This window comes from Buteo buteo, chromosome 7, assembly GCF_964188355.1.
Source record: "Buteo buteo chromosome 7, bButBut1.hap1.1, whole genome shotgun sequence".
In the NCBI taxonomy this organism is placed as follows: Eukaryota; Metazoa; Chordata; class Aves; order Accipitriformes; family Accipitridae; genus Buteo; species Buteo buteo.
Window position 1 is genome coordinate 46,257,462 of NC_134177.1, and position 13,237 is coordinate 46,270,698.

General features: G+C 36.5%; 1 protein-coding gene across 8 annotated transcripts in view; it reads right to left on the reverse strand.

Moving 5' to 3' along the window:
* The window catches only part of NF1 (neurofibromin 1), a 102,988-nt gene that overhangs the window by 6,708 nt on the left and 83,043 nt on the right, over nt 1-13,237 (reverse strand). For all 8 annotated transcript variants that reach the window (XM_075033036.1, XM_075033037.1, XM_075033040.1 and 5 more), the window contains 11 exons: nt 12,261-12,401; nt 11,777-11,903; nt 11,072-11,203; nt 10,393-10,528; nt 9,405-9,562; nt 8,362-8,484; nt 7,529-7,656; nt 6,688-6,788; nt 5,362-5,504; nt 4,485-4,531; nt 3,456-3,672 (listed from right to left, as the gene is read on the reverse strand). In XM_075033036.1, coding sequence (XP_074889137.1) covers nt 3,456-3,672; nt 4,485-4,531; nt 5,362-5,504; nt 6,688-6,788; nt 7,529-7,656; nt 8,362-8,484; nt 9,405-9,562; nt 10,393-10,528; nt 11,072-11,203; nt 11,777-11,903; nt 12,261-12,401 — 1,453 coding nt within the window. The remainder of the gene's footprint in view (nt 1-3,455; nt 3,673-4,484; nt 4,532-5,361; nt 5,505-6,687; nt 6,789-7,528; nt 7,657-8,361; nt 8,485-9,404; nt 9,563-10,392; nt 10,529-11,071; nt 11,204-11,776; nt 11,904-12,260; nt 12,402-13,237) is intronic.

Below are 13,237 nucleotides of genomic sequence, written 5' to 3' on the forward strand. Positions count from 1 at the left end.
TTAGAGCAAGGCAGAGAAGCTTCACAGACACAGAATGAAAGAAAAAATGTAAGTGAATAATGTCCATGACAAGGGGAAGGGGGGGGAGGGAGAAGAGATGACGACAGACAAAACATTTATAAACAATTATCTCTGCTAGTTGTTTCCAGATGCAAGGAAAGAATGTTTCATGTATCTGCAACTTAATCTATTTGTAACCATAATAAAAAACTCACTTGGCTGAAACTGTTTCTTTGTGTGATGAAGCAACTCAGCACTGCTAAATACTTGGTATTTTCCTTTAGTAGTTCTCAAATCAGAGAAAGTGGATAATAGATCTGTATCCCTTATTAGTCCCATAGTTGCCTTGCTGTTTCAAGAAATCCTGTGGCCCACCTTTACTTCACATTCTGTAATTTTTTCCTTGGCAGATATTAGGTCTTCCACCACTTTCTCCCTGACTTGTCTCTACAGTGTAAATGCGTACAGCAATGACAACGCCATCACACACCTCTAGGCACACTTAATGAGTATGCAAAATTCATGTATGCAGCTATGGAGCTGTATAAAGTGCCAGAAGACCAATTAAATTTTTAATACAATTAAACAGCTTAAAAAGCAAAGCATGTTTTATGCAAAGTTGTACTGGTTAACATACCAGTTTAAACTAGTGAAATTCCATGTTGATTAAAGTGGAGCAATGTAATAAACGAGGGACCAAGAAGCAAAATGAAAAGCTCCATGTTGTGACCTGGTCCACAGTTTGAGAAAACTGGAGATTCCCTGATCAAACCCCAAGTCTTTGTATTCAAATTGCTAGAATGAAGCGAGAATGCTCAAGGAAATAGGCAAGACGCTAATAAATAGTTAGAGATGATGGGAAAACACCACTTAGATTAAACATTAAGCACAAGGCTTTCATAAAGTAGTAATCACTTAAGGCTACTTCACACTACCTGGAAACACCTACAAAGGCTGATTTTTTATAAAGATGCCTCCAGCCTGGTTACACAAAAATGGAACCATTAGTAATCTCCTGGCCTTCATATTGGTCTTTTAAAACTTAATTTCCAACCAAAACATGCACAGGCTGTCATAAACGCATTATTACAGACTCACTAGTATCCTGAACAAGTTCACTAGTTCCTAACTCCATTTGTGGACATGAGCTCTTAACCAGCATTTGATAAAAGCCATCTGTTTGCAGAACACTCGAACAAAATTTCTGATGAGCTGGATTAATTCCTTCCTCTTAGCTAACAAAGGAAGAAGGAATAGAAAGTGAGGCGGAAGGAGGGCAGACATTTATATAGCAAAATGCTTTTTCGCTAGTAGAGGGCCTAATCCTGCATCATCACTTCATCCTTGCAAAAAGAACTGTTGGAGTCGCTACCAATTCTACATTCTAAACAGAAAGATGCTGCCCATAATGTACTTATTTTCACACTGACAGCAATGGCTATTGTTTTGCCCTTTGATTTTATCCTTCTCCTTGTTCTAATATCACAGGTAATTCTTAGCTGTATGTTAAATAAGAAAGTTTCTGTGAACCACTTTCCTTTTCCATCATCTTGGTTGTTATCTGCACCTGCAGTCAATTAGGAGTTTTTATACAGAAATATTTCTATATACAGGACAAATTGCATGATAATACAATACAGAGACTGCATTAATATATTCATAACATATAATGGACATTGTAAAATGTTAAGTAAAACAGCACTCTCTAAAACTGCTCCAAACTCAACTTTTACCTGTTCTTATTACTCAAATCAAATGGGATTCCAGGACGGCACCAGTGAATCCCTTTCAGGCCAATGCTCTTTTACTTCTTCTTGGGCAGGAATACAAAACAAGGAAACAATGGCAACAACAGTCTCCTTTAGGCTAAAAGTGCCATTAATAAAGTATCAGAGAGAGAGGTAACAACTGTGGAAAATACACTTCACACTTTCTCTCCTCACTTGGGACAACATTATTTAACATAATAAATCATCCTGAACTGGCAGGAAATGGGAAAGCAAATCCTAGTTTGAGCATGTTTAGACTGACAGGCATCTTGAACTACAATTCTAGAACACAGCATCGGTATTTCAAGAAGGTGATCTCCCCAAATTTAAACAATTTAAGTTGGCTTCTCACACTGGAAAAAAGTGAGTTGTAATCACTTTTCACTGCATGAAGTAAAAAAAGAAATCACTATTCCCAAATTTTTCAAACACAGAGCACTGTTTTACCTCTGTTGCACCTCTGCACATGCCTCACCTCCGCAATACTCATCATATTGAACAAAAATCACGCATAGCATCTGTGAGCAAACTGATAATCTGGAAGACTAGATTTCTTGAATAGAGCTAAGTACAGCTAAGTAAAGTTTATCTCGGGGCAAGGAGAAACCAGTGAACAACAAGAGAGTGAAAAAAACCAAAACACCTCCATAAATATTATACCTAAATAAAGTGGTTTCTAGCCTTCCATCAAGGTTAGAAACAAAGCAGAAATAAAATATTGACTTCAGCGTTCAGAACTGCAACAGTTAAATCATCATTTAAGAAATATCACACAGTGTAATTTTTATGACAAAGAAAGTAAAGAATTTCCTCAATATAGGAGACACTAATCCAAAATCACTTCAGAAAGAGTCTTCATGCAGATTTCTTTGACATAACTTCTATTTTCTTCTTGTATTTAATTTCCTCTAGCTTACGCTTCATCTGCTATACTGAATAATTTTTACTCTCTTTTTTAATTTTTCACCCTGAAAATCTATGATGTTATATTTAACCTCTGCATTTCTCTGTAATTCCCTTCTCCCCAAGCCAGAAGGAATTTAGTGGTTTTATGCATTTACTGCCTTTGATGACTGTTCTTTTCTTGAAAGCTTTCATTTTATCAGCAGCATATTTCTGACAAAACAACAGTCTGAACTGACCCAGTATTCCATATGTATCTATATGAATACTTATTTTTCTTCAAGGGAGAGTAAGACCTCCGTACAATGCTGCCTACACGAGCATTGGCCTTAAATCATATAGTCAAAAGTGAGTCAGCCCAGACATGCTATTCCACAGCACAATTCTGGATTATTTTTCCTAATATGTGTGACCTAGTGCACAGATAGGTATTACTCTCCTTGCAAAATATCATGATTATATATTTATATTTATTAAGTTTCAAGGCTCCACTGCTGCATATGCTCCTTATTAAGATGCAGCTGTTATTCGTTCTGATGCACTTAATGCTATTTCCTTCATGTATAACAACTTGGAACACAGCTTTTGTGCTGGACAAAATCCAATATCCGAAATAGCAGTGTAATAGCTTAGTAAACGGTTTAATATTCATTTGACTCAAGAATGCAATGATGTTTGATGCATAAACACATCCGAAGAGACAACGAGGCTCAGCGTTTGGCTACAAAACCAGTAAATTCAATACATTTCCCTTACCTATGTAGTACCATAACAGCTACTGACCTGGGGAGTGCTGGGAAGTTGCAAGCGAGGTCATGGAATTGGAAAGGTTAAGATTAGCAGTAATGCTAAGTTGGCTCTGCACTGCGGGAGGATATGGAGACGTGGGTGTCAGGAGAGATTCTTCACTGGTTTCCTCATCAATTCCAGGCAAATACGTGTCAATCAAGGCATCAAGAAACTTCACTATGAGCTCAGCATAGTCTGGGATTTGTGTTTGCTGTGGGTGATGGGGGGGTAGGGGGAGAGAGAGAAAAATAAATTGGTTCTTTTCTTTCTACTTTGCTGTTGATACGAGCTTTGCCCCAGAATTCACTCTAATATCACACTGGTTTTGCCTGAAAGTTTTTAAAAAGCATTTGATATATCTGTAAAAACTGATTTGTGGTCTTTTCCAGATTAATCTAAACGTACACATTAAAGACCACTTGTAAGTGTAATTTCAGTAGCGCGTGGACGCGCAAGGTCAGAAAAGAGGGGCCGTTTCATCCGTGAGGTGAACTGCCACAGCTACCTGCACCTAACATTATTAGAAGCATTGGCCTGTGCCCCCAAAGCCTAAGATCCAGAACACTGCCCACTCTGCTCACCTGGTTCTTGTTACGATGACTAGAGGGAACAAATGGCAGTACAGATGGTCAGTGCTCGATCTATTTGTTCTGTTGTAACATAAAATTTAACCTCACGGAATTACCATTCGTAGCAAATTAATCCCCTACACTGCAAGATACATGTAATAAACTAAAGACTTTCTGAATGATACTGTACGTCCAAGGCCCCTTAGTGAACCTGGGAGCAGTAAAAAGGCGCATGTACCCAATTTTGGTAATTCAACCTTACCAAGTCTATCAAAATACCTAACGCAGGCTCAAAAACTGTTTTAGCTATACAAGTGAGCCTTATAGTATTAACTTGCTCATATAAATTCCATGACTTGTAATTTATCTGCATCCTTCCTGAAGCACCAATGTGCTTTCTACAGAAAATGAAGGCAAAACACTCATGAACTTACATAAAGTATACTGTTCTTACCTTAGAAAATGGGCCAGCAAACCTCCATAACCCATTAAATCCAAAACCTACAAAAACAAATTGAATGTTACCACAAAAACACAGTTCTCAACTGACAGAAAGCAACTAGAAAGTACACGTAGTACATCACTTGGATTTACTTAGTCATGGAAATGAAATATTTTGATTTGGAGATGCAACACTGAATTTTGTCTAAACCACGTATAACAAAATTAAGGCATTTTAATTTGTATAATATGTAAGTTGTAAAAACCTCAAAATCTCAGAACCGTCACAAAAGAAATTCTTGATGATATTTTAAAAGGTAAATTTAGCATGTGAATACACACCTCATTTTAAAAATTGTGTCAACATTTACGTTTTTCTCAACTGTCATCTGTTTCTTATGGATCTTCCTGGAAAGGTTTTGATTAAGGACCATAAAAAAATATTTAGGTTTTAAGTGTTCCAAGTGTCACATGAAAGTGAGCTTGGGCACTGAAAAACAAATGTTACTCTATGGAATTTACCAATAATTAAATCAACACCTAAATTACAAGGCTAACTTAAAACTCATAATTTATCACCACCATTCATGTTTTGTATTGCTTTAAGCTGGTTAGTGGAAGCAGAATACTGAGTTTCAGCTTCTTTCTACTCACATAGATGGTGTAATACTTTTACTATTTGGTGCACAACTGGAGTAAGCAGTTTTAATATTCATGTCAGTATGGTTTTTTTAATATGCAAACTCTTATTTTTACTAGGATATATGAAGTTGGAGAGATGCCACACAAGACTGACTGACTATTCCACTAGGGCTGCAATTCTGAAACATTTTCAGTAGTAAATCTTACTTAAAATACAGCAGTTCTTAAAAAAATGGTAAAATATTTACTCTGTAGATAAGAAGTTTGGTATTGGGGTGGAGACTCTTCATGATAGACAACACTCTGAACAATCCCATGAATTGGATTCAACAAATTTGGATCCTGGCACAGCGATAAAAGGGTATTGATCTTCGAATCCAATAAATTATGCCTGAAGAAAAGAGAAGTGGCTTATTTTTTGTTCATTAAATAAAATAAACCTGCAGTTCCCAACTGACTTAAGCAAGCAGCAGTTAAGGTGGGATTTTCAAAATCTCAGTGATTTTAGAACACAATTCCTATGTATGTTCAGCAAGGACTCTTACAATGTGTAACACTTTCAAAAAAACTGTACTAACAATATTAGCCATTAAAGCATTTACCCAGCACTTTAAATTGCAAGTATTTTAATTATTTTCAACGAAAAAAATTATTCACTGGATTTGTGTACATGTCAGCGCTGGAATTTCAAAGCAGCTTTTTAAACTTGTGGGAGTACTGTCTCATTTGAGCTCCCTTGCAGATCTTATGCATGTTTGATTTTTTTAATACAAATGCCAGTTACAGTTGTGGTTTCAGTAACTCACAGAACTTGTATGTACTTTGAATATTACTTTATAAAGCCAGAGAAAGGTAGCATTATTTTTAAATCATGCTCAGGTCAGTTTTAAAAGTCTACTCATCTTAATTTCTGATAGCTGAGTTTCCTTTACATATACTGATGCCAGTGAATACTACTTTTAACAGATATCTAAAGAAATACATCCGAAGAGTATCTTGAACTATGCTTTTAATCAGTTTTGATATGCACTTGGGGTACTAATTAAAGAACCTGAGTCTGACTGGGGTGAAAATAATACTTAAGAGACAGTATATATCGACTTGTATAGAAAGGTACACGGATGTATTAAAATGTAATTTGATTCCCCGCAGTATCAAACAAGCGATAAAGCCATGCTAAGTCACTAGAGCAGGGTAACAGCAGCAGTGACGCTGGAAGCTTTTGGAAGAAACCGATGGCTGCAGAGACAGGCTCCCTAGCAACAGCGGTGCAGAGTTCTCCCACGCTCTGCCAAACTGCCTGAAAATCTGATGCCGAAGAGTACTTTTGGGGACCATCTGTAGCAGTGGTATCTGAGGATGCCTATTCTAGTAAGAACATTATATTCATTTAACATAGGGAAAAAGGACGATTCTCATATTGCTATGGACATTTGTCTCAACAAGCCATGGACAGATTGCAGCTAGTAACCTACAAATGAGTAAGGACCTCGTACATGCTTGTCCTGGTCCAGAGACCTTTGAAAGGAAGGGCCAAGTACAGAGTTGTCATAAACGGAGTTTTAGATACTTACACGACAGGAAAGACCTTTGGGAAGACAACACTGGCTTCTGCTAAGTACTCATACAGAATCCGCTGGTCAAACTCATCAGTAGTGTACTTCACTAATGTCGCCTGTCATAATGTAAAGGATTAAATTAGCATGCTTCTAATTTAATTTGAGTAGTTACAGGCTTTTGTTGTTGTAGTTTAAGGTTTTAAGATTTCTGAATAGCAGAAAGCAGCATTACAAAAGATTAATTTACATCCTCTTTGGACGTGGAATCAAGTTATTTATGTGTATGTGGGAAACAATAAAAACAGTTGGTAATAGCTTCTATTTTTGCAAAAAATTTAGCTAGTCAGTTTTTGACAAAAGTGCGCAACTAAGTCTTTCTGAATTGTATCAGGAATGGTAACTGTATTGGTACATCTGAAGAAACCACTATCATACTTTACCTATATTACTTATCATACTTTACCTATATTACTAGTTAATAATTTTAAAACTGAATTATGCTGGGATTCCAACAATTTTCACTTCTTAAATTTTTAAGTATAGTATATTAATATGCTTTTATTATATAAAATCAGTTTGTAATAAAAATCTGCCAGGGAAAAGGGACAATTGTTGGACATGTTCTACAGAACAATACAGGTAATGAAAATGCAGTATTTGCTTTCAAAGAGCATTTAAATACATTTCTAAAAGTGATTCCTAGAAAGTTGGAAGAACAGCAACAAAAGAATAGACTCGCACATTACAGTCATTCTGATCCATCTGAATTTAGAAACACTGCAAGGAACACATACGCTTCTTTGGAAGATAAAAGAATATCAGAATATAACAGACAATACACAGAAAGAAAGCTTACAAGAACTGTAAGCAGCAGTGCTTGAATTTTTGGGTCAGTCAGAACTTCTTCATCTAGGAGGACATTTGACTCAGAAACAGAAACTTTTCGAAGATGTGGGTGTTGCTGCGGTGATATTCTCTGGGTTTCTGCCAGATAAAAAGACCAACTCATCCAAAGCAAAATAAACCCAAACCAAAATAGAATTAGCTCTTGCACAACAAATTCAGTCATATGCAAACTTCAGAGTTCACCAGCCTTTTCATAAAGTATAAAAGCAACAACTATGCTGTAATACTAGCAGCGCTAGATCGTTACATGGGATGTATTATCAAATGGTAAACAGTAACCCCAATTTCCTATTCAGTGTAATACAGGCCCAGGGGTGGTAAGTACCATGTTCGGGGTCAGGCAGCAGACCGACATCAGATACAACAGAAGAACCCTGGTCTTGCATTGCAATTGGGGATGGGGGCACAGGAAGCGGATGTGGGAGAAGATGAAGAGAGGCATTCTAGGCATTAGGTCACGTTCCATCTCCTGTGGAAATTTGCAGCTAGGGCTTATTAACTTACAAAAGGCCAAATTTTATTTATTTAATTTCACTCCTGTATGCACTACTTTATAGTTGCCCCTTATTCTGCGTCTGCATACTGAGCAACTCTAAATCAAACCTCAGTTGCCAGTGATATGGAAGACTCTACTCTGCAGAAGCCACTGTTAAGAAAGATATTTCTCCTTTACCTTATAGTAACCTAGGCAAATAAACATTGAATTTAGAAATAATCCTTTGTATATGTATACAAAGCATTTATAATTAGTATTATTCTTAAAATGTTAGTCCTGTTTCTCACCCATTTCATAATCATTTTCGGCTACTCTCCTCATTTTGGGAGGCGTTGTGATTCCAGATTCCATGTCTTGCCTTTTAGGAGCCTTTGTGTCCGATATCAAATGGTCAAAACTTTTCCTTGTACCTAAAAACAATTTATCAGGCAATTAAAAACATTAAACCTAAATCCATATTCTAACTTTTTCTGATTTTCTGGCCAAGCTACTCTCCTATCTACAACATATTGATAGGAATCTGGGGACATTTTCACCATTTTCAGGGATGGTAGAGAAAATATGATCACACCATGCCGCTCTCCATCACATTTTTCAAAATGCTTCACAATACATATGAGAAAAGCATGCAATTTATTCAAATATGTAAGCTGTGGGCATGCTATGGTTTCCTGGTCAACACATCACATCGAATAAACATGCCAAAATGTGATTACTGAAAAGGAAGCAGTAATAGGATTGTAATGAAAGAAATGTCCCTCTTCTTCCATATATACTGTATAATGTAAAAGGGTACCCACAAGTTATGCAAAGCAATTAATCTTGTTTCTCTGATATTAAGACTTTGCTTGTAAACATGATGCACTGAGAAGCCATGAATAAAAATCAGATTGCTTACAAGACATCTAAAATGTTTTGGGACTACCTGTTTTAGCATAAGATAGAGCATTCAATATAGTAACTAAGCTAAGGTATTCAGCTTCTTGGTTTTGTTGAAAGAGGGCTGGTAGTAGAAAATTGGCACTATGAATCTTTAATATCTGGAATATCTTTTTTTCTTCCTTTTTTTTTTTTTTTTCTTTTTCCTCCACTTTAACACACACATTTTGAGTGTCACTCTTGCTTCCCCCCACCTTCATGATCAAAAGAACTGAGTTAGTCCTCCTTAACTGTACACTGTTCTATACTTTGTATGTTGTAGAAACTGCATATATTGCTCTGAATCAGGAATAAGCACTTAAAGTCAGAACAAATACAACTATAATTTTTCTCCAGTAACACTTCCTGGGGTATTCTGTAGACAAATTATTAAATTAGTGATCTTAATAACCTAGAAGCTTTTTAGTGTTCGCTTGTGAAGGCTGCCCCATATCCAAACTCATGGATTTTCGTGTTCGAGGGCTTATCTGTCCCACTGTCGGGTAACTGGCAGCCAGATGTCTGTCTGACCCCTTTGGTGATGACCATGGTTGATTTTCCTTTAGTGTCCTGAAAGCGCAGAGAAATTAAATTAAGAAAATCTTTAGAACTGTGCACATTTAGGCATAAATTTTTCAATTAGCCAAACTATCCTGTATTAAACCCATCTTTCCTAACAGGTTAATCTCCCCAAAACACATATTAAGAAATAGTAATTACTTTGCTTGCAAAAATGTCAGAGCTAGTGAAAACTACCAATCTGATACGAATGTAATGCTGAAGAGATAAAAAATAAAGCAATGAAAAGAACACAAGCAAATCAGCCTATGAGGCAAGATGAAAGATACTTAATAATCAGCTACTGCATACTGGATGCTAAAAAAGAGATAATGCGTAAAGTGCTCCCTATTGAGAGAAACTGGCTCTCCGTGTCACTTCTAGGCTGATTTCTTAGCGTATCTCTGTGGCTGCTTATAGACAGGCTATAAGGTGTCAAGGTTTTCCAGTGACACAGACCAAATGATTACTTAGTACATGCCTTGAAGCTCTTAAAAGGACAAAAAAAAATTTCTTCTAAAATATAAATGAAAAATAAGCTGAAATTAGGTCTTGCAAAAATGACATTAACAAAAAATTTAACAACCTCCAAAGCAGTTAAGCTCTGAAATACCTTTATGGATCTCAAAATTAATTCTATATGAATTCAATACCCAAATTTCTCTGTGACTCTTGATCACAGTATAAGTAGCATATTGGTCTGGAACCAATAATAGAACATTAACTTAGCTTTATGAATGCGGGTTTCAGTTTTCAGTATACCACAGGTTACCTTTAGATAACTTACTAAAGGAAACAGACATTGAAATTTGGATAACTTATCTAAAAGTTAGACAACCAACCTATAGCTAGTGTCACTGTGATGTATGGGATATGTATCCATAGGAACATTTTCCATTGAAACGTCTGTCAACAAGAGAGACTTCCTATGTTTTAGGCTGCAGCGACTTCGAACTTCCTCAGATACTGTCAGCAAAGCTAAAAATTCAAAGAAAGCTAACATAAGTTTTCCACAGTAGGAATACAATGAAGAATGTAAGCAATACTCCATCAACTTAAATTTTTTACTTAGTACAAAGACCACCATTGAGATGTAATTACACCTTACTGAAATGTACAGGTTAAAAGTAGGTCATTTAAAACGAATTATATTCCCCATCCAGTTACAATTACATAGTTCAAACATTTGCCCTCTATACATAGTCACAGTTTCTATTTCTAGACCATTAGAAACTTGAATCTTAAGGCACACAATTCATTCAGTATTTAAACCAAGAAACCTTCAGCTTCCCTGAAGTATTTGCAAAGTTACCCTGCAGGTCCTGTGCTGGCAAGCCTTCAGTCCACAAAAAGCTTGCACTGATGTACCCCAGCCTAGCCCAGACTCTTATCCATCTCCAGTTACAAGTTTCCTTTATGTTGGTACAATTTTATCAACCTAAACCCATAAGAATTCCCACAATAATCCATTCCTTTTCAGTTAGCACAAATTTAAAAGAATGTCTGTTTGTTTAATTTTACCTGCTAGGTAAGCCACACTCTGGGTGTTCACCTCAAACTTGTCACAGTTCCTATGTTTGTTAACCAGAGCTAGCAGCGTATGTAAAATCCTTACTGTTCTTGCTACAGTGGTAGGAGAAGGATGCCTGTACCCTAAGAAGTGAGGTTAAGAAACCAAATATTGTATTTAATTTTTGAATATATATCTATGAAGCATTAATATTTTGAAAATATTTATAAATATTTTCCAGCATGTTCTCAGGACACTTCATATAAAGGGTAAGGAAGCACAACGCTAACAGAAGTTGCACATTCAAGACTAGTTCTTTCTGTCCCTCCCCCCAAAATCACACCATTTCAAATGTCTGTGCATATATTATATCTATTATCTCACAAATCGGTCTTCTAAAAGAAACAGTGAGCCTGAACACACGCAAACACACAAAGACAGCATTCTTGGAGGAAGTAGTAAAGAATTGCAGCAAATGAAGCCACACACCCTGTGACAGTTAAGAATTTATATCATTAGCACTAAACACCTTCACAGGACATGTATAAAGGAAACATGGCAACGTCCTTTAGTCAAAGAACATTTAATTCTGTATTTATTCTGTAATCCAAGTTACTTGAAATCCACCACCCAGTTTTTCCCCTTTTTCCTTGAACTTGTTTTTATTTCTGAATTAAAGGTGTTCACCTAATATGAACAGCAATATGTATTCTTACCTTTCAGAAGGTGTCCCACTAGTGCAAAGTTAAAGTTGGAGTTGAAATTTAGCCCAACAAAATGATCCATCTGCTTGCAGTGCCACTCGAGTGGTCTCCTGATCTCCATAAACACCTCTTCTGGGCTCTGACCCAGAAAAAAAATAAAACCAAGAGTACCTCATTGAAAGTTACTCATCATATCTCAAGTTTTTTTTAAAAAGGTGACAATGCAGTAATTTTAAGAGCTTAAATGAAAATACCAAACACACTTTTGAATAGAACACATCTATACATTTCTGTTCCAGTTTAGAACAAAATAATAAGAGCTTCATCTCTACATCTTAGTTTCACTGTTGATGTTACCCAAGTGAAGCAATTTCTAATGCAAATTTCAGTTTTAGTTGCTTAACTAGTGTCCATGAGGACAAGGAATTTTTTTTCTAACAGATCTAACTGCTTACATAAACTAAAGGGTAGTCACAGCTGATTGCTAACAGCTTACCTTATCATTGAACACCCGAAGGCTATCCAAGGTATGCAGATTCTGTTCAAGTAGTGCTGTACCTGCTGAGTACAAGTTTACTTCGTCTAGCTGCAGTACCGCCATAGCTACCCAAAAGAGGGCCTTGTGCATAGGAGAGTCCTAGAAAGAAAAAGAAAAGGCCACAATTTCACTTTCAAGTAAATTCCCATAAATGAAAGACAAATGGGACTGACGCATGGGTTTGTATATGCATTACTGTCCATATAGCAGGTTCTGTCCTCTACCACATCCATTCCAAAACAGGTGTTCATATGAACCTGTAGCCTTAACGCACTTAACAGGTGAACAGCAGAAAGTAAATTAGTTTCAAGCCATTTCCCCTCCCCCCCCAAGCCATTCCTTCTCTCTTCTGTTCCTTCCCTTGCTCACAAAAATGTCAGGCACATATTGGCCTACACTGGACTGAACAGAAATGTGTCTTTTGTTATCAATTTGAGAGCCCATGTTGAAAATGGATTGCAACTCTGCACATATAACTAACTGGCCAGCCAATTTCTTCTCCAAATCAAAAAAGCATGCAGGAAGAATTGGCATTCAACAAATCATGGGTCTCTTTAAGCAGCAGATTTTTCTAGGAACAACTTTTCATTTACTAACAGTAGATACATGAGGTTCTTCATTACTGGTGTACCTATTGCTATGCTGCTCAAATAATGAACTTGAAAGTAACATACAGATGGCTAAATGAATAGCAAATCAGGCAAGACTAACATTTATTACAAGCCATGACCTCAAAGGCATATATTCACAATCATACATTTGAAAGCCAAGACTGAAAATCTTTTGGAAGGAATAAGACAGCCAGTGGTACAGCTTTGCCTATATTGCTATGGCCCAGTTTGGTGAAGTAGAACAGTACATTCTAAAAGCATTTTTAAAGCCTTTGCACAGGTCCCACATACAAACTTCTGACATATATCCCATATGTAGTACTT